This window comes from Daktulosphaira vitifoliae, unplaced genomic scaffold, assembly GCF_025091365.1.
Source record: "Daktulosphaira vitifoliae isolate Bord-2020 unplaced genomic scaffold, ASM2509136v1 Scaffold_4, whole genome shotgun sequence".
Classification (NCBI taxonomy): Eukaryota; Metazoa; Arthropoda; class Insecta; order Hemiptera; family Phylloxeridae; genus Daktulosphaira; species Daktulosphaira vitifoliae.
This window is the reverse complement of record NW_026099575.1, coordinates 37,162,235-37,185,296: the sequence shown is the minus strand read 5'-3', so window position 1 is coordinate 37,185,296 and position 23,062 is coordinate 37,162,235. Positions and strand designations below refer to the sequence as shown.

General features: G+C 26.2%; 2 protein-coding genes and 1 long non-coding RNA gene across 4 annotated transcripts in view; all 3 read left to right on the top strand.

The window, feature by feature from the left end:
- The window catches only part of LOC126905778 (fatty acyl-CoA reductase wat-like), a 60,020-nt gene extending 51,295 nt beyond the window's left edge, over window positions 1–8,725 (top strand). Inside the window, exon 10 of the mRNA XM_050685816.1 lies at window positions 8,560–8,725. Within this exon, the coding sequence (XP_050541773.1) occupies window positions 8,560–8,710 (151 nt within the window). The 3' untranslated portion in view covers window positions 8,711–8,725. The remainder of the gene's footprint in view (window positions 1–8,559) is intronic.
- LOC126905777 (fatty acyl-CoA reductase wat-like) lies at window positions 1,811–22,083 on the top strand. 2 transcript variants are annotated; one of them, XM_050685814.1, is made up of 10 exons: window positions 1,811–2,069; window positions 10,409–10,499; window positions 10,581–10,829; window positions 11,532–11,677; window positions 12,199–12,308; window positions 13,155–13,347; window positions 15,866–15,995; window positions 16,078–16,202; window positions 18,217–18,474; window positions 18,829–18,973. In XM_050685814.1, the coding sequence occupies exons 1-10, from the start codon at window positions 1,951–1,953 to the stop codon at window positions 18,917–18,919; spliced, it is 1,512 nt and encodes a 503-aa protein (XP_050541771.1). In that variant the 5' UTR covers window positions 1,811–1,950; the 3' UTR covers window positions 18,920–18,973. The 2 variants fall into 2 exon arrangements, with proteins under 2 accessions (XP_050541771.1, XP_050541770.1); XM_050685813.1 differs by lacking the exon at window positions 18,829–18,973 and adding an exon at window positions 21,693–22,083 and having other exon boundaries at window positions 1,844–2,069.
- On the top strand, window positions 2,833–3,432 carry LOC126905799 (uncharacterized). Its single transcript, XR_007704107.1, has 2 exons — window positions 2,833–3,133; window positions 3,195–3,432. It is a non-coding gene; the product is annotated as an uncharacterized LOC126905799 (long non-coding RNA).
- Window positions 22,084–23,062: the final 979 nt, after the last annotated feature.

The window sequence follows — 23,062 nt, the reverse complement described above, 5'->3', positions numbered from 1 at the left end:
GAATTATTTTCATATTCATTTTTTTTTATAAATACAATAAAAATGTAGAGTAAGACGAGGTAAAAAAACTAACTGAGTATTTCTCAAATTTAATCACATATAGTATATCTTACATATCTTAGCTAGCATAAAAGTCTTTCATACGGTACATTTTTTTACTTACTAGTAAACACTTACACGGGTGCGCGCATGTTAATTTAAGTGGTGTTTAGAAATTCATATTTAGCGCGTTTTGATTTAATTTTGGAACATCAATATTTTAGATATTATTATCCTAAGAAAAAAAATTTCAAATTTCTCTCTTTATATTCTAGATATATTACTTTTTACCTATTAATTGATAAGGATCAATTTACTTTGTAATAGCTTTGGTAACAAAATTATTCATCTTACCCCAAACCATTCGTCTTCTTGCCTATATCTGAGTAAAGATGACAAAAATGAAAATTTTCAGGGATACTCATATTTTCCCTCTTGATGAAGATGGAAGAGATGATTAGGATTTTAATTATATATGTACTTAGTAGTAGATTGTATTGTAGAGAAAAGTAAATAATTAAGTCGAACATGGCAGCGATGCTGTAACAAGCAATGTTGAATTCAGATATTTTTCTGGGGTTCTTTATAAACATTGACGCAGAATATTTTTTTATTATTAGAAAGACCATGAGAAAAAAAAAGGTCTTGATATATATATATATATAAGGCCTTAAGTGATATTAACCTACAACGTTCCTCATTAATTAAAGATTTAGGAATCTTATTTGATTCCTAACTGTTATTTAACGCCCACGTAGCAGCGATAAAAAATAAAGCCTTAGCAGTATTTGAAATGATAAAAAGAAACTATTTCAATTTTCATAATCCACTTGCTTTTAAATGTTTGTATACCTCTCTAGTACGTTCCTTATTGGAAAACACTCTGTTAATTTGACACCATAATAATGCAGGACAAAATGATCATTTGGAAAGAGTGCAAAATAACGTCCTAAGATTTTTATGTTATAAATGTAATATCCCACGAACTCCTCACTTTGGGTATGGACAAATTTTAAATTTGTTAAACTTAGATACTTTAAAATCTCGCAGAAACATATCATATCAAATCTTTCTCTCCAAATTATTAAATAACGAGATTGACGACTCATACATATTAGGCCAACTTAACTTTAAAGTTAATAACTATTGCACTCGAAACAATGATTTATTTTATATACCTCAGACAACCAAAAAATATGCGTCAAGAGACCCAATAAATATATTAATATCCGTAGGCAATAGTCAATAATTTCCTTTATTATTATATATTATTATTTTTATTATTACCATATACTCTATTTATCTTTTATTATGTTTAAATTATTATTTTCATTGTATTATATTACATTATATAATTGTTATCATTGAATTATATTGTAAATTTGATATTTGTCCGTAGAAATGAACGAATAAATAAATATACTTTGTTAAATTATTCCAATATCAGCCAGTACAAAATTTTAATAATTGACTTGATAACTTAGTATTGTGGTGTTATTGAGATTATAGTTTCGGGGTGATATTTGAATGCTACTATATTATTCTACGATAATGTTTCATAAGCTTAAGACCTTCAAAAGTCGATCAAACAAAATTTATAAATGCATAAATTCAGAATCCTAATTTAAAACATAGCCCAAAAGGTTAAATATAAAAAAAAATATGTATGATAATTTCATAGATTGCTGAACTGATATTGTTATAATGATTTAATTAGTTTATGTATAAGTAGTAATATTTAGTATATATAGTAAACATAGTAACGTAAAACATTCCTAAGATTTTTAAAATCTAAATAGCGCTGTGTTCTTCCTTACGGACTAAAATTGTACTATTTAAGTTACTTTAAAAATTAATTGATCTTTATTTTGAAAATTTTTGTAAATCGTCAATTAAATAAAATTTAACTAAATGGAACCACATTTTAAAAATTCAAAAAGCGAAATACAAGAGTTTTTTACCGATTCAAGTATTTTTCTTACAGGAGGTACTGGATTTATTGGTCAAGTATTAATTGAAAAAATCCTCAGGTAAGAAACTTAGATAATTTTGAAACGTTTTAAACTTATGCAATTTCAATTAGGAAAATATAGCAAATTGATTTAATACTTACGGTTCTGTTATTTTGTTGATTTAAATATATGATTATAAATCATTATTTCCATCTTCTAGTAATGCAAGAAGTGAATATATAAATTATAAAAATATATAAATAGATTTCATTGTTTTAATTTAATACACAACAATTCACTAAATATCATCCAACTGAATTGGAGTTTTTTTTTTTAGAAAATAAAACAAGCTCATTTTAAATGCTTTCGTGTTAGATGTATAAGGCTAGACCATTAAACGACTTAAATTAAATTTTTTTATACTGTTGTGATATATGGCAATAAGAACTTTTCATAGCCAAATAATTAGATGCGAAGCTGAGAAGGTATTAATTTTACTTTGATGTGTTACTTTATTTTTTTTGTCAATCTCAACTGTCACTGGACCGATTTTGATGAACTATGTGTCAAAAGATCACAAATTGTAACTAATTGAAGACATTTACCTCAAAAATTGAAAAAAATTCCCCGTAAATTGGGGGAAATCCACAAATAAATTACATTTTAAATTTTGAAAATTTTTGGCATTTTTTCATTTTTTTTTTTTTTAACTGTAATAACATTTTTTAAAAATTAACAAATCAATATAATTATTTTTTGTAGATACCTTAGGTATTTACCTGTCATTTGATATATTTTTGTGAACATTTGACCCTTTACTTCCTCAAAGGGGTTAGGGCTTTGTGGCCAACTTGCAATGGCAACTTTTTCACAAATAATAAAATTTTTCAACTTAACTTTTGAAAGTGTTCCGGAAATACTAATACTTTTATATACAGTGTGTAAAATAAGTTCGGAATCATCGATATTTTAGAGCTGCTATTGATTTTTTTAATAATTTTTTTTTTAGAGGCTAATTGAATAATTAAATGCATCTTATACGATTATAATTAAAGTTCAACCCTAATGCAAAAGCGTAGAAATCTACCCTAACTTAAGAAATTTAAATGACAACCATTACTTTTATTTAAATCTTCGATTAGGTAATTTTATGTAATACAAAAATACTTTTAAAATTTTAAAATTGGACAAGTCATTTTTCAGATTTTGTTGTTTAAATGCATCAATATTGAGTTTGGAAGCACATTTTGCCACAGTAAAAACTAATCAATGTGTAATTCCATAGACAGAATAATCATAAATTGCTTGAATATTGTTGCTTGGTTTATCTTAATAATCGTATTAAGATATTAAATATCGTAAACATGAAACGATCAATAAATAATGTTAAATTGATATTGTACCTTATCAATGGAGTAATAAAATATCAATAAAAATATGATTTACGATTGCATTTTTTTTTACGTTTACAAGTGAAAGTAGATTGTTATCGAAAAACATGTGTGTTATCAAATTAAATATTTTAGTCAATTATAACCAATTGCATGTTAATATTCGTCAAAATGATTTTAACGTATCTTTATCATTTTGCGGCATGAAAATTTAAAGGTTGTCAGATATTAGCTTCGATGCGAAGCTGAGAAGGTATTGGTTTTACTAAGATGTTTTTTTTTTGTGTCTGTTACCACTTTTTCTCAGCTCTCACCGAACCGATTTCTTTCAATGATACGTCAAAAGATCACAAATTGTATCTAGTCGAAGACATTACCCTCAAAAATTGAAAAAAATTCCCTCGTTCCCTGTAAATGGGAGAACCCTCCAAAAAAATTACAAATTTAAAAATCGCTTATTTTCGAAATTTTTTAAATTTTTTTTACTAAAAGTTGCCGTAACTTTTTTAGATAGATGCTTGATGTGTTTACTTATTATTTGGTATATTTTTTTTGTAAATCTGACACTAAATTTGCCCACAAGGGGGGATTTAAAATGACAACTTTTTCACAAAAAATTTACTTTTTCAACTTAAATTTTGAAAGTGTTCCGGAAAGTCTGACACTTTTATATATATCTTAAATTAAAGCTAATGTAATTTACTTTATCATGAAAAAAATAAAATTCGGACTTTATTTTATCTTCAGGGTGAAAATGGCTACCAAATGCTATTTTTGTGTGAAAATTTTCGATTTTGTATTTTACATTTTTAACTTTATTATGCTATAACTTTTTGAAAAATGTATGAATCATTACAATTTTTTTATGAGAAGTAGTATTTATATAGATCTTTCATTCGACATACTGTTTTTTTAAATCGGACCATTTCCCTAAATACAGGGGGGATTCAAAACATAAAAATGCATATAGAAAGTAGAACTTTTTCAACGTAACTTTTGAAAGTGTTCCGGAAGGTCTGACACTTTTATATATATCTTAAATTAAAGCTAATGTAATATACTTTATAATGGTAAAAAAAAATTTCGGACTTTATTTTATCTTCATGGTGAAAACAGACATTAAACTTAATAAAAAAAATACGATTTTTGTAAAAAAATTCTTTTTTATATTTTTAACTTTATAATGCTATAACTTCTCGAAAGATGTATGGATCAATATAATTCTTTTTTTTGTAGATGCATGATGTCTTTACCTATCATTTGGTATATTTTTTTTATAAATCTGACTTTTTACCTGCCTACAGGGGGGGATTCAAAATGACAACTTTTTCACAAAAAATTGACTTTTTCAACTTAAATTTTGAAAGTGTTCCGGAAAGTCTGACACTTTTATATATATCTTAAATTAAAGCTAATGTAATTTACTTTATCATGAAAAAAATAAAATTCGGACTTTATTTTATCTTCAGGGTGAAAATGGCTACCAAATAATATTTTTGTTTGAAAATTTTCGATTTTGTATTTTACATTTTTAATTTTATTATGCTATAACTTTTTGAAAAATGTATGGATCAATACAATTTTTTCATGAGGAGTAGTATTCATATACATCTTTCATTTGACATACTGTTTTTTTAAATCAGATCATTTCCCTATATACGAGGGGGGTTCAAATCTAAACATGCATGTAGAAAGTAGAACTTTTTCAACTTAAATTTTGAAAGTGTTCCGGAAAGTCTGACACTTTTATATATATCTTAAATTAAAGCTAATGTAATCTACTTTATTATGAAAAAAAAAAAATTCGGACTTTATTTTATCTTCATGGTGAAAACAGACATTAAACTTAATAAAAAAAATACGATTTTTGTAAAAAAATTCTTTTTTATATTTTTAACTTTATAATGCTATAACTTCTCGAAAGATGTATGGATCAATATAATTCTTTTTTTTGTAGATGCATGATGTCTTTACCTATCATTTGGTATATTTTTTTTATAAATCTGACTTTTTACCTGCCTACAGGGGGGGATTCAAAATGACAACTTTTTCACAAAAAATTGACTTTTTCAACTTAAATTTTGAAAGTGTTCCGGAAAGTCTGACACTTTTATATATATCTTAAATTAAAGCTAATGTAATATACTTTATCATGGAAAAAAAAAATTTCGGACTTTATTTTATCTTCAAGGTGAAAATGGCTACCAAATGCTATTATTGTGTGAAAATTCTCAATTTTATTTTTTACATTTTTAACATTATAATGCTATAACTTATTGAAAAGTGTATTGATCAATATAATTTTTTTATGGGAAATACTATTTTCTAATAATCTCTTTTTTATTCTACATACTTTGTCTTAATCAGGATATTAATAAGGAACTAGCAGTTTATGAAGCTTTTGGAATAATCCACCAATTTTTTAAAATTAAACACTATCTAAAGATTTGCATCGAAGCGTTTTTTTTTGATAGTGATTTTAATCACTGTCAGATATCATTATACTTGATCCATCTATGCCACGTCAGCACTGTGCCGCGACCCCCCTAAGCTGGGTTTTTTTTTAATTGACTTTATAATTTTTTAACTCTTTATAATTTTCTGTAAAAATTAATCAATTTGAGAAATTATTATTTGTAATAACTATTGTACTACTGTCATGTTGTGCTACATTTTTTATGGAGTTTTTAATTCCTGTGGTTTAACTTTTTTTGAAAAAACTTAATATGAGGTTGTCGTGTTAGGAAAAATACAACATACTCTTCTATACACTGGATATACAGGGTGATTTTTTTATCATAACCCACTCAATTACTTGCAGAATAATAATAATTTAAACATTTTTTTTTTTTATTATTTTTAGTTACACATTATTCTTGAATTTTTAACTATGTAATACTTTTTAAGTTCATCCCTTATGCCTTGGAAGGGGGTCAACTTTGTTTTTTTAAATGGTAACACATATTTTTAATTTAATAAAATGTTTGAGTTTTTAATTTAATAGTAAATGGCATTTGAATTTTTAATATAACTTAATTCGTTTATTAGATATAATCATTTAAAGTTTCAAATTTTTGAATTAATATACAGGTATAATACACAAGGGATTACAAATACAGGTAGCTAATTGGTTTTTTATAACATCGATATTAGCAGGTACACAGCATTGTTATTATCAATTGTAGTAAGGCACATTGTTATGAGTTTATAAATACACTAACTGACAATACAGAAAGTATATCTATTGATAATCATAATTGATAATAAACAATCCGTGACTGAGACAGCAATGTCATAAAAATCCAATTAGCTACCTGTATTTACAATCCCATGTGTATTATACATGTATATTAACTCAAAATTTTGAAACTTTAAATGTTTATATCTAATAAGCTAATAAAGTTATATTAAAAATTCAAATGCCATTTACTATTAAATTAAAAACTCAAACATTTTATTAAATTAAAAATATATGTTACCATTTAAAAAAACAAAGTTGACCCCCCTCCAAGGCATAAGGGATGAACTTAAAAAGTATTACATAGTTAAAAATTCAAGAATAATGTGTAACTAAAGATAATAAAAAAAAAAATGTTTAAATTATTATTATTCTGCAAGTAATTGAGTGGGTTATGATAAAAAAATCACCCTGTATATTATTGGATTAACCCCTAATTTTCTATGTAAATAATTCATTATGTAATTAATATAGTACATGACTTAGAATGTTGATATTATTACTTTCAAAGTTACAAAGTATTCAATATTTCTTTAACTTTTTTTTTTAAATTCTATCCATTAAAATCAATAATATTAAAAAATAAAAAATATTACCTATAGAATCTTATTGCTCTATTAGCAACATTTTGTACTCATTTATATTTCACAGATTGATTTTTGTTTTGATGATTAATATTTAAATAATGTACACATTATTTCTAATTATTCACTAAAATAATTTTAATAATATCACGTGCATTTTATTTTCCGTTCATTTTTCAGTTGCGCATTGCACCTATTAATTTTAAATACCTATTTTTAAGATAAATCCATAAAAAATCTGCATGTATATGAAACTATTCAGATGAATATCATGATCATTTTACTGTATCATAAGCTCTATCTTTCCATTGGATAATTCACTACTTAATAATTCAACTACTATTCTGTTGAGATGAAGCATCGTCCAGTTACATGTTATGTCTTATTATATTACATTGCGTTTACTCAATTTTATATTTTCAGTAGAATGAACGATTCATCAATTTAAAAAATAAACAAATTTCTCTACATTTTTAAATGCATAATAAGAAATTAGTATTTCTATGGAAACAGGTTTTGTCAATAAGTTTTTTAGGAAAAATATACAGTTGAAATAGATAGCCTGTAAATATACTGATGACATTTTAAAATATATTTAAAAAGTTACTAACCTTTTACAATGAACAACAATTATCATCCTTTATTATAATAAAACTTAGTTCAAGAGGATCTAAAGAAATTTTTTTTTCATTCATAATAATAATTACAAATATTATACATAAATTTACTAATTTTTTCAAATACATGTTATGAAAAATCTTTTGCTTATTGGAGTTAAAAAAAACTCAAAATAACACATCATTTTTAAAAAAAATATGAAGAAATATTGAAAGATAAAATAGGAAAAAATACAAAAAAAATATGGATTTAAAATACATAATTCATTGGTTAGATTAATAAATAAATTATATCAAAAGTCAGTTAATAAAATAAATTTAATATATATATAATAAGTAATAATAAGTAGATTGGAAACATGTTTTGAACTAATTATTATTAATTTATTATCACTGTAATTCATTTGAATATCAATGCCATAAGCAATTGAAGTTGTAATATTTCTAGTATAACTTAAATATGCACCAACCAATAGTTTATTTATTAAATTGAATATATCAACAAATTGCTTGTAAATCTTTATTTCTTCTTTGCACTATAACAATTATATTTCATTCTCTCATAAAAAGGAATTTTTACATACTTTCTTTCCCTCCTGATTTATGTTGGTGGTAAAAAAACAATTTTACTTGTTTTTTCTTTTTTTCTTTTTAGCTTCGATGCGAAACTGAGAAGGCATTGGTTTTACTAAGATGTGTTAATTTTTTTTTTTTGTGTCTGTTACCACTTTTTCTTAGCTCTCACCGAACGGATTTCTTTCAACGATACGTCAAAAGATCACAAATCGTATTTAGTCGAAGACATTACCCTCAAAAATTGAAAAAATTTCCTTCGTTCCCCGTAAATGGGGAAAACCTCCAAAAAAATTACAAATTTAAAAATCGCTAATTTTCGAAATTTTTTCAATTTTTTTTACTAAAAACTGCCGTAACTTTTTCAAAAATTAACATATCAATATAATTTTTTTTTTATAGATGCTTGATGTGTTTACTTATTATTTGGTATATTTTTTTTGTAAATCTGACACTAAATTTGCCCACAAGGGGGGATTTAAAATGACAACTTTTTTACAAAAAATTAACTTTTTCAACTTAACTTTTGAAAATGTTCAGGAAGGTCTGACACTTTTATATATATCATAAATTAAAGCTAATGTAATGCATTTTATTATGGAAAAAAAAAATTTGACCTCTGGACTTGTCTTCGTGGTGAAAATGGCTACCAAATGCTATTTTTGTGTGAAAATTCTCGATTTTATTTTTTATATTTTTAACTTTATAATGCTATAACTTATTGAAAACACAATTTTTTTATGAGAAATAATATTTTTTAATATTTCCTTTTTATTTTGACATACTTTATCTTAAGCAAAATATTAATAAGGAACTAGCAGATCATGTAGCATTTGGAATAATCCACCAATTTTTTAAAATTAAACACTATCTAAAGATTTGCATCGAAGCGTTTTATTTTGATAGTGATTTTAATCACTGTCAAATATCATTATACTTGATCCATCTATGCCACGGCACCACTATGCCGCGACCCTCCTGTCCTGGGTTTTTAAATTTGCAATTATTTAATCTTTAAACAGTCGCATAGGGGTCTAGAATACTTCCACATAAATAAAAACGGATGTATTATATTGCACAAAAGGTGTACATAGATATAAATTTAGGAGATGGTTTTTTTTTTTATCCCTTTCGGGGTAAAATTTATCTGCAATATTGCTGTGTATTATTATATTTAAATAAATTAACAAAAGGATTGTTGCTAAGTATGTAAAAGACGCATAATGATAGTTTTGTATATTTCTGGAAGTTTGTCAACAATTTACGGTTTAATGCATCCCTTCCAGCCGTTATGTTTTATAATAATAATAAATTCTCAGGTGGTGATGAAATTTCAAATTGCTTTTCCAAATACTTTTCTAGTGTCTTCAACTCACCCAATACTACATCTAATAATTTAAATAAAATTTTTTTATTTAAAACTGTCATAACATTTTTAAAAATAACCAAATCAATAATTTTTTTTTTATAGATGCATTATGTCTTTACCTTTTATTTGATATATATCTTATAAATCTAACCCTTTATTTACTCACAAGGGGGATTTTAAATGAACACTTTTTCACAAAAAAATAACTTTTTTAACTTAACTTTTGATAATGTTCCGGAATGTTTGACACTTTTATATATATCTTAAATTAAAGGTAATGTAATGTATTTTATTATGGAAAAAAAAATGTCGGACTTTAATTAAACACTATCTAAAGATTTGCATCGAAGCGTTTTTTATGATAGTGATTTTAATCACTATCAGATATCATTATACTTGATCCAACTATGCCATGTCATCACTGTGATGCGACCCCCCTGTGCTGGGTTTTTTTATTATCGAATATATGAATTGTATTGAATGTTAAACTATTTTATTTTTTTCTTAATAATAAAAAAAATATCTTTAATAATAAACAACCTTGAAAATATTCAAATTATTAAATTTAGTTTTTTTGGGAGAGGGAGGGATTGTAGTGTAATTTTGAAATGTAAACACTTATAATTTTAAAATTTTGATTTACAGATCATGTTATGTCAAACATTTATACTTACTAGTCAGGCTTAAAAAAGGAAAAGGACCATACACTCGTATGGAAAAAATGTTTAATAATCCTGTAAATTTATATTAACGTTTTACTTTGATTTTAAAATTACTAACAAACATAAAATAAAGCAATTTTATTTATTTTTATTAGTTATTTAAAATATTGCGGGAGTCACAGCCAGATTTCATCAGCAAGATAACATTAATCAAGGGAGACTGTGCAGAACCAAATTTGGGTTTGGAGAAAAAAGACGAAGAATTTTTAATTAAAAATATTAACATAGTAATTCACTGTGCTGCTACAATCAATCTAACCGGAGCTCTTAAACAAACAACGTTCATTAATATTAGATCTACGAGAGACTTATTATTGATAGCCCAGAAAATGACCTGCTTAAAAGTAAGCAAAATAATTTTATATAAGACAATATTTTTGATTCGAAAATACATATAACTTAGTTCAAACTTTCAAATGGACAACACAAAAATAATTAAAATCAAATTATGAATTAAGTTTAGAGTTCTGAGAAAAAATTCTTGGAAAAATTATTGCTATTCATTTAGTTAATAATTTTATCTATTAACGTTAGGTAAATTTATAAAAAAGTCAAACTTACGTTTTAAATTAAATTAATAGATTATTAAATAAAATTACACTATTGTTTTATGTCAACGCAAAGTAAGGTTATATTCTTGATGTTCAGTAAATATTAGTTATATGTAATGTACATTACGTCTGACCTGAATCCTAGTATAGTTGTTTAGTAGGTATATCCAAGTGAGACAGAGTTGGTTGGCTATGATGACAATTGGCGAAGACGGGTCGTTGGATAAAATAAGTTAAGTTGTAAATAATATAAATAAGACAAAAGTAATAGTATTGATAACTATTTCTATAACGGCCACTCAAACACGACTGCCCTTTGTTGGTTCGACGTCTGTAGCTCCGGGCTACAGACGAGTAGAATTGTTACATCAGGATCTCCCTCTATGCTAATTAATATGTATTACGAATTAAGTAAATAAAAATAAAATGTGTATAATATAAGTGAAGAGAACTTATTTATTTTCCATTTAATGCAAATTTCGAATAATTTTACAGTCATTCGTTTATGTATCAACTGCGTTTTCAAACACAAATCAAGAAGTAAGTAAAGAAATTATTTATGAAAGCCCAATGAAAGGAGAAACTTTGATTGGTATGGCTGAGACAATGTCTGATTCTTTCCTGGACTCCATAACAAAACAGTAAAAATTAGTATTAGTTTATATCGTGTAAAGTAACATTGAGTAAGTCAAGCCAATCACCAAATTTTCATAGTATGACTCACGAGTTTTATGCTTCTATAATTTTCACTCTTCTCTATGTCTCCTTTACCTTTAAATATCTGCATCACAGTACTATTCTTCTATTCATTTGGTATTTTCGTTTTTAATAGGATTTTATTACAAAGATCCTTTAACCCCTTATACCAACACCTCCTAATATATTCCATACTTCTACTGGCACTTAATTTGGTCCTACTGATTTATTCTTTTTCATTAATGCTTAGTCTTTCATATCTCTTTCTCGATAATTAAATCTACCAGTCCCTCATTGCACAAGATACCCTCTAAAGTCTCTATCAAAATCAATTTGGTAAAAATAATCGAATAAACGATATCACTCGGAGTATAGCTCTGGTATTTAGTTCGCAGAAATTATTATGGTTTACCAATATTCTTGTGATAATATTTCTAAAAGGTAACGTGTTTATTTATTATTAAAGATGCATTGGGACATGGCCTAACACGTACACTTTTTCTAAATGTATTGCCGAAAATTTAGTGAAAGAATATGGACAACATTTACCAATTACTATTGCTAGACCTTCGATTGGTAATTTTTTCTATTTTAATTTTAATATCCTAGTTTTACGTGGAAAAGGAGATAGTTCAATATATTGCCAATAGGAGTAATCTACAAATTACAATATACATTTATAATATTTTCAGTTGGGTCCAAAGAAGATAAGTCTATTATAATTTAACATAGCGATTGATTAAATATGCCTTACGCAACATCTTAAAAGTATATAACATATTTTAATTTTTTGTCCTGTCAGAGGATAATTGAGGGCAGTGTGGCCTGAGGGTATTCCTTAGCGTGGATCTAATGATATTGGATCCTGCATCGTACAAATATTTGTCAAGTTTGCAGATTAATTAGAAAACGTGATTTCATAGTTAGTCTTAACATAAAAGTGGAATAAAGAAAAGCGGGCAACTAGTACACTAACTAGTGTGGGACAAAAAAAAGTAACTAGGACGTTCCCACTTTATATTATCCAGAAATTTCAAATGAGCTAGCTAGAGCTTTTAAGAATTTTGGATTGAATTTAGTAACATCTAAGTATTATAATTTAAGAGATTTATTAGGTAATCCTAAAAATAAAGTAGAAATAAGGGCATTAATAATGTGTGCATTTACAACCAAATCTATAAAATTACAAAATGAAAATTTTCAAGTCATTTAAAAAAAAATTTTTAATAATAATTTGATAAAAAACCAATTAACAGAATAATATAACAAAAATGTTTAATAGTTATTGGAACAAATAATTTTTTAATTTATTATTAAGTTGATTAATAGGTTTATTATTTTATATTTCTAAATAAAATTAAAAATTATTTATTTACAAGTATATCTTTCATAGATAACTAACTACTCATATTTATATTATAGTTATCCCAACATGTGATGAACCATTTGCTGGCTGGTTTATCCCATCGTTAAGTGTTCCAACTCTGATTTTCGGTGTAACTATTGGTATCGTTCACGTGTTGTTTGCAGATCCTGAAGCACCTGCTGTAATCGTTCCGGCCGATAAAGTTGCTAATATGATTATTACTTGTGCTTTTCATGCATCTAAAAAACGGTATTGATTGATTGATATATTTTTTTTTTCTCCTATCCAAGAAAGTTAAAATTTGTAATTTTTTTGTGTTTTTCCATTTGTGATGACTTATTTTATTTAATTTTTTTATTTTAATATTTTTAACAATTTAAAGTTTTTCTTTTTTTTAATTAAATGTTTTCTCATATAACTTTATTTCATTTTCATTAAATATTTTGATGAAATAACGTTATTTCCTTTTAGAACTTAATTTATATTATTTTTTATTATTCGTCAGGCTTTAGTTATCATCGTCCCAAAATGTAGGGGTTGGAGGAGTTCGCCCCTCAAAAATTTCAGTTAAGTTTTATATACAGCGTGGCCCACCACTCACTGACAACTTAAATAACTTTTGATCCAGTTAATATTTTTAGCTGATTTTTTTTTTAAATAATAGTTATACGTTAGGTCTATAGCTATATCTCAATAATTAATTTTTTTACATTTTATTAAAAATATTAATTATTTTTAAATTTTAAATAAAATGTAAAAAAAAAATCTAAGATAGCTATTTTGTAGAGTAGAATTTAAGAAAAATTTTAGTAAAAAAATATCTTATTAATATTCAGTAGTAAATATTCTGTAGCGTTTTGAAGTTTGTGAAAATTTGAATTTTCATGTACTATTTTACGGTATTAAACATTGAAATACGTATTGAGAAAAGGACAGAAGAAAACGCTATCTTTTCATGATTACTATAATTTGGAGGTGTGTAACTTTTTCCATGAAAATGACTTATACTTTTGAATGAGAGTGATAAGTAATAATTGCCTTATCTAATTTCTTATCATGGTATTAATGCCAAGTTTGTAAGGTATACACATGTATACACAGTAATCATGAAAAGATAGCGTTTTCTTCTGTCCTTTTTTCAATACGTATATGAATGTTTAATACCATAAAATAATACACGAAAATTCAAATTTTCACCAACTTCAAAACGCCACAGAATATTTACTACTGAATATTAATAAGATATTTTTTTACTAAAATTTTTCTTAAATTCTACTCTACAAAATAGCTATCTTAGATTTTTTTTTTACATTTTATTTAAAATTTAAAAATAATTAATATTTTTAATAAAATGTAAAAAAAATAATTATTGAGATATAGCTATAGACCTAACGTATAACTATTATTTAAAAAAAAAATCAGCTAAAAATATTAACTGGATCAAAAGTTATTTAAGTTGTCAGTGAGTGGTGGGCCACTCTGTATATTTATATAAAAAAATATGGGGAATAGTTTTTTGTTTGCGTTTATCTATAATCACCACCACCACATTTATCTACATATTTTTGTCTACATTTCCGCCATATAATAGTATAATGTTTTTCACAAATTAAGTCACAAATCATATAATAATAAAAACATATGTAGTAATTAGATGAGGAAGTATTGAATTACGTCGATTTTAGTATAATATAAGCTTTACAATTGTAGTAAGCAATTTTTGAACTCTTAAGCAATATAATAATTCCATATAAAAGGGAAATGCAGGGTAAGCAAATTAATAATGGTGGGAAAAAGAATATAAAAGGGAAACATGAAAAGTATAGGGAGACGAGACGAGACGATACTGGACATTTTTGTCGAAGAAACGTCGAGTTACGGGTTAGGTCGTTGACGTAAGAATAACTTTATACTCTTTTTTTTATAAGATTTAATTAATTTTGTGTTAAATTATTATATTATATTTTATTTGACTTTTGTGTTTGATACATTTCGTAAATAAAAAAAAACTATTTAAAAATCTGGACTTAGCGCAAATATATAATATTCACGGTGATCTCGAATGTGTGTGTGTGTGTGTGTGTGTGCGGCTAGAGTCTAGGTTGGACTGCTGGTCCTTTAGTCAATCTTAATAATTAGTGTACGAGCTGGCTAGTGTTTGGGCTTAACCGTCCTTTAGTGGGTATAGTAAAAAGGTAGTTGTGCTGGTGGCTGACAAGGAGCCACCCTTCAGTCTGCTACTTTTGAGCTAGACTGTGCTGACGGGTCTAAACTCTACCCCTTTAGTAGTCCACTAATTAGAGAGATTGGGGCTGATCAGTTTATCCAACGGGAGAACTCGAGAAGAGCTCGGACGACGAACTCGTCGTCAATATATATATATATATATATACATAAAACTTTAATAAACCTTTGTGTCTACGTTGGGGCACTACCGACGTACGACACATAATAGAAAAAAAAAAGAAAATTCACATCATTAAACTTTTTTCCTAATTAAATTTTAACCATTTGATTAGAGTAATCTTTATAATCTATACTAATCTGTGTAAAGAACACAGAAATAACGATTATATAGGACTCTTAAGATAATAATAACAGATAATCCTATAAAATTAACTTTACGTAATAACAAATTTTCAAATTATTAAGTCATATGATTTCAAATAGAATTTTAATTTTGTGAATAAATGTATAAATTCGATTTATAATTTATAATTTAAGTAGGTTTTTGTTTGTTAAATTGTTATTTATTTGATTTTACTAGAAACCAAGGCACTCCAATTCAAGTATTTAATTATGTGCCCAATAACATAGCTCCTCCGTTTTCATATGGAAAGGGTTTTCAAACGTTCATACGAGTTATAAAAGAAAATAATATTGTATCTGATAAAGTGGTAATTACATAATGTGGTTTCTTCTAGTATTATTATGAAAAATTAAATAAATTTAAAATTTTTCTTTTTGACATTTTTTTAGATATGGGTTCAAAGTATTACAGTTACTAAATCAAAAATATATTACACCCTACTTTTTTTCTTTAACTATTATGTACCAGCATTCATTTTTGATGTAGTTCAGTGGTGTCGTGGAAAAAAGTTCAGGTAAATTACTTTTGGACCAAAGTATTATAAATTTATTTTCCTGATGAAGTCTAATAATTTGCAAAGCCATCGAAACGAATACATTTATCAGTATATTCGATAATTATTTGTGTTTCTAATTTATAGTCATTTTTTTACGCTATTTGTAGCCCATTAAGTGTCAGAGAGATCTTCGCCAAAAAGTAGGTTTTTAACTTTGATTATTCTAGGACTGGTGGTGAATTCATCATCGGAATAAGAGATGGTGACTCTAATTACTGAACTAATATTTCACTCTGCAATATGGGCCCCTTTGACCTTGTCTCAAATTCATGACAACAGGCATCAGGCGCCTTAGAAGTTAATTGGTTTTAACGTTTTTCATATAAATTATATTTATTATACGGTGTAAAAAATGTTTAATAACTTAATCCAAATTTATAAAATTGCAAATAAGGGGTTTTTATTATCAAAACAATTATATTTATGTTTTTTTCTAAATTATTATGTTTGATGCTTTTTTTATGTAGATAGCGTACTGCCTATGAACTTCTTAACCCTAACTACTATATATTCTGAAAATTATCGGAAATGTCTCTCAGAGAAATTCATAAATATTGTTTTAGAGGACCGTGTAATTATATGCTTAACATGAGTCAAACTGACAATGAATTCGTAACGTATTGATATAGTTATATTTACTGTTTTTTGTTTTACAGTTTCGTTTTTCAACATAATAATGATAATGTTTTCTAGCCATCAACGATTTTTTTTTTTTAACTGTAAGAACCTTGATTACTATGTTTTCTTCACTTATATTATACACGTTTTATTTTTATTTACTTAATTCGTAATACATATTAATTAGCATAGAGGGAGATCCTGATGTAACAATTCTACTCGTCTGTAGCCCGGAGCTACAGACGTCGAACCAACAAAGGGCAGTCGTGTTTGAGTGGCAGTTATAGAAATAGTTATCAATACTATTACTTTTGTCTTATTTATATTATTTACAACTTAACTTATTTTATCCAACGACCCGTCTTCGCCAATTGTCATCATAGCCAACCAACTCTGTCTCACTTGGATATACCTACTAAACAACTATACTAGGATTCAGGTCAGACGTATTGTACATTACATATAACTAATATTTACTGAACATCTAAAATATAACTTTACTTTGTGGTTAACATAAAACAATAGAGTTGACACAAGGGTTCTTTTCTTATAGCAGTTGACCCCTGTTTGTCTTTTACCCAGAAACTTTACTTAATTATAACCTACAAAATATACATCATCTTGATGCAAGATGGGCCAATGTCACGTTTTGTCGAAATTGAGATTATCAGGCCAATCTCATTTTTTAATTTTTGTTCTTCTGTTGATAAAACGGCCAATGTATTCGAACAAATGTGACCAACTTAGCGTAAAGAATGGCCATTTTGATTATAATGAGGAGTTAGTTTTGTTATTTTGAAAATAAGGTTTATCAATACATTGGCCATATAACCTTACAAGAATATAACCTTACTTTGTCGTTGACATAAAACAATAGTGTAATTTTATTTAATAATCTATTAATTTAATTTAAAACGTAAATTTGACTTTTTTATAAATTTACCTAACGTTAATAGATAAAATTATTGACTAAATGAATAGCAATCATTTTTCCAACAATTTTTTCTCAGATCTCTAAACTTAAGTTAAGTTTAGTTTAGTTTTAGTTAAGTTGAAAAAGTTAATTTTTTGTGAAAAAGTGTTCATTTTAAATCCCACCTGTGAGTAGATAGAGGGTCAGATTTATAAGATATATACAAAATGAAAGGTAAAGACATAATGCATCTATAAAAAAAATTTATTGATTTGGTTATATTTAAAAAAGTTATGGCAGTTTTAAATAAAAAAATTTTAAAAATATCAAAAATAATCGATTTTTAAATTTGTAATTTTTTTGGAAATTTCCCTCATTGTCGACCACTTACTTAAGACATTATATATTTAGAATTTCTATTCTTTAAGTGCATTTTTTTAGAGTTATGTCACTATGTACTAAATTTGATAACATGTTACTTGAAATGGGGTCAAATTTTTCTACAAAAATATTCCATTTTGATGATACGAATTTGATGTCTCTCATTCAACAGCAAAGCGAAGAAGACAAACATTTATTTGATATGGATTTATCTAAGTTGAATTGGGAAAAATACGCCCTAAAGTCTATTTTAGAAGGTCGTGAACATTTATTAAACGAAGTTGGAAATACTGAAGCAGGCTACAAAAGACAAATGCAGTAAATATATTTTCTTTTATAACTAATACACAATAAAAATAGAATTTCATACTCGTAATCTTTTTATCGAACAAGTATGAATAATTTTCGAATTAAATTAAAACTATAGTGATATAATATAAAATAATGCATACAATAATATAAGACAGTATTTATAAACTATATAGAAGTATCTTACTATTAATATACCGAAATATTTTAGTAAAAATATTACATTTATAATCTTGCATTTTAATTGCTACCATATCACATTAAAGTTTAAACTATTAATACTGTTTCTTAATATCGAATTCTACTCTGATATGTAGATTTGAAAATATATATTTTTAACTTGATATTAATTACGTTTTTCAGAATAATGATTGCTTATAACACGCTTAAAGGTATTATGTTCACGATTTTGTTTTACTTGATGTACAAAATTTTTAATGTTATCTTTAATTAAGTTGTACTGCTGTGACGACATTAAAAATAAATATTAAACTTTCATTATTTTTCATTATTGTCTTTATTTTTCTATAAATATAAATTGAAAGATGCGCAATGCAAAGCATTAGGCATATTACGACATAATAATATTTATATTACATAAATAAATTTATAAAATTATGTCAGTTTAAATTTTTCAAGTATAAAACGTATCTTATAGATAAAATGCCATTCAATTTTTTAGTAGATGACAGATATTTATTTTTTTATTTTTTGTTCTAAACAAAACTACCATTATGCGTCTTTTACATACTTAGCAACAATCCTTTTATTAATTTATTTAAATATAATAATACATAGCAATATTGCTGTTGGGTAGAGTGTGGCACTCGTGTATGACCGGTTCGAACGTGTTCATGCTTCGTCCGGTCATCGTCCCTTCCTCAGCAAAGCAACACAACGTTTTTTGTACGTCAACAGTACACATGTCTCGCGCCTCTTAAAATCGGCACCGTGTAATTATTAATCGCTCCATATAGTCTTTTTTGAGTTTTGTATATTATTACTTTACATTCATTGTGATTTACTTTGCCACTCTCTCCGAATCTCCTCAAGTCATCAGATAAGCTATTAATTTATTATCATTTTGTTATTTTATCATATCATAAGATTAAATATTGTTTTAGTATGTAAGTTATCCCCCTTACCCCCTTTACTTTTAAGAGCTTTACTTGCAGAACTACAAATATATAATTCATAATTTATACATTCTTTAGCAGGTGTACCTATTTATTACCCCCTCTTATTTCCGCATTTTGATTTCTACAAAATAAACAACACCACCGCAAAGTAATAGGCCATTCCCCTTTAATATTCAGGGGCTGCTTGTTACAATTGCAGATAAATTTATATTATAAATTGACACTTAAAGCTGACAATGAATCTTACCACCAGAATCGTTGCACTTATAAACTGCGCAAGTAAGCATTATTGCAAAATATAAAAAAAATTAAAAATAAGTGTCAATTATGTTTGTTTATAATCACTACATATAAAGTCGATTTGAAAAATATTTATTAAACATCATTAAACAAACAAATACTCAAATATAGGTTAAAAAGTTACAAATCTCTACTATGAGACACACAGAAGAGAAATGAAGAACTTTTATTAGCAAGTTAAAGTGGTGTTAATTCAATTTTAGAACATGAAAAAACAAGTCTGTACACTAGTTAATATAGCTCACATTTAATTAACAAGGTACAAAATCCTAACTTTTCATTAAAATACAAAAGATACAAAAAAAAATTACATAGAATCTAAAATAAGTATCCATGATTAAACTTATTACAAAATAATATTATAATGCATTGTCTTAATGTAATTAATATTATTATTACTTAAAAATTGTGTCTAACATTGATATTATATCAGAATTATCAATTTAAAAATCGCGCGACTTTAAAATGCATTCGGCAGCGGTCGTATTTTACCGATCGTATACGAATGCACAAAAACACAAGTCGATGCACATGCGCGTATTACGACGAAAATGCAGACTATGATCGAGCATACTTCTTATTAAATTTACTATGGATAGAAGTATCATATTATCAAATCAATAAAAGTGGTTCCCATTTAGAAAAATATTTTTACCCCGGAAGGGATAAAAAAAAAACCCAGCACAGGGGGGTCGCGCCACAGTGGTGACATGGCATAATTGGATCAAGTATAATGATATCTGACAGTGATTAAAATCACTATCAAAAATAAACGCATCGATGCAAATCTTTAGATTGTGTTTAATTTAAAGAAATTGGTGTATTATTCCAAAAGATACATGATCTGTGCCGCGACCCCCTTTTGCTGGGTTTTTTAATGCTATAATTTATTGAAAAATGTTTGGATCAACACAATTTTTTTTTAAATTAAAGTATAATACATAAAATTTAATTTAAGATATATATAAAAGGGTCAGACTTTCCTGAACATTTTCAAAAGTTAAGTTGAAAAAGTTCTACTTTCTATATGCATTTTTTATATTTGAAGCCCCCCGTATATAGGGAAATAGTCTAATTTAAAAAAAAAGTATGTCCAATGAAAGATGTATATAAATACTAATTCTCATGAAAAAATTGTATAGATTCATATATTTTTTAAAAAGTTATAGAACTTTAAAGTAAAAAATGTAAATTATAAAATCGAGAATTTTCATACAAAAATAGCATTTGGTAGCCATTTTCACCATGAAGACAAGTCCAGAGGTCAAATTTTAAGGGTATTTTTTTTTTAAGGGTAATGTCTTCGACTAGATACGATTTGTGATCTTTTGACGTATCGTTGAAAGAAATCCGTTCGGTGAGAGCTGAGAAAAAGTGGTAACAGACACAAAATAATAAAAAAAAAAAACACATCATAGTAAAACCAATACGTTCTCAGCTTCGCATCGAAGTTAAAATGTATTGAACTTCATAATATTGTAGAGTTTTATAGGCTTAATAATTTTTCTCGTTACAAAAATTAAAAATGTTCAATAATTTCTGAGAAAATGAGTGTCATACCAGATTTCGATCACCTGTATAGTATGTATAATATATTAATATTATTTTTTACTATTTTATTAGTATGTTATCTAATTTGAATAAAGATAATGACGGTGTTAGTCAACCATTTGAAACTGAAGTGTTACATGTAAATGAGCTAATGACTATGATTCCTAAGTGATGATGTTATATTATTTTTACAATTTATGAACAAAAATACTAAATATTTTTTTAAACTTTTTGCAGTGATGGTCCATTGTTATGGATAATAAATGAAACAACCCTAGATTATTTTTCATTCAATCAAAACTTAGAAAATAACGATTTCTCAAAATCAAAACAATTTTATATAAAACAATTACGGAGTGTTAAGCATTCCTATTATAGATATTTCAGATTTAAGTTTATCAAAACTAAATTAATAAATAATGAACCGTTAAATCGTACATTTTTGGTATATTCCAATAGTAATGGTAATGTTTATTGTGCACCATGTCGATTATTTAGAAGTAAATCTGTATTTACTACAGTTGGTCTTAGTAACTGGAAGAAAGACGAAGAAAATATATCAGAGCATGAAAATTCAATTACTCATAAATCTTGTACTCTCAAAATGTCATAAAGAGGTTCAGTAGTAGAACGAATTGATAAATAACTTATTTTACAAGTGGAAACACAAAAAATGTATTGGGAAAAAGTTTTGACAAGAGTAGCAGCTGTTGTAAAATCTTTATGTTTTAGAGAATTTCCATTAAGAGGACATGATGATAAATTTTGCTCTACTCATAGTGGTAATTTTATTATGAGTTTAGAGCTAATTGCCGAATTTGATCAATTTCTTTCCAATCATATTGCACAATATGCTAATCAAGGAAAAGGGAGTAATTATTATATCTCTTTTGGAACTTTTGAAAAATTTGTAAGCAAAATCCAAAAATGTAACTGTTAAAAGAGTATCAGACATTCGCTGGTCTGAACGTTATGATGCTTGTCTAAGTCTTTCTTGTAATTGCAATGAAATTATAAAAGCTTTAATATGATTATAAATACTTCAATAGAAAAATCAAAACCAAAATGCGAAGCCAAAGGTTTGTTAAAAAATCTGAAGAGTTTAGAAATGGGTATACTAACAATACTTTGGAATGATATATTAGAAATATTCGATTGTATTAGTAAACTAAGTGGATGGTGTTCAAATTGATTTAACAATAGTTGTGTCTTTGTACAAATAATTAATTAATTATATTGGAGATTTACGAAATAGTTTTTCACTCTCTGAAATATTAGGTAAAGAAATATCTGGTGTCAAAGATACAAAATTCAACGAAAAAGAAAAAACATAATGCCTTATGGAGAGTCAAATCAAGATAATCTAACATTACAGCAGAGCGATTCGTTTAGAATAAACACTTATACTGTTATATTAGATTCATTACTTACAATACTAAACAAAAGAAAGAATGCTTATGATACAATTAATATAAAATTTGGTTTTTTATTTAACCTAACTGAACTGCCACTATCCAAGGTAAGAGAAAAAGCTGCACAATTGCTACAAGAATATCCACAGGACCTTGGTTCANTAATACTTCAATAGAAAAATCAAAACCAAAATG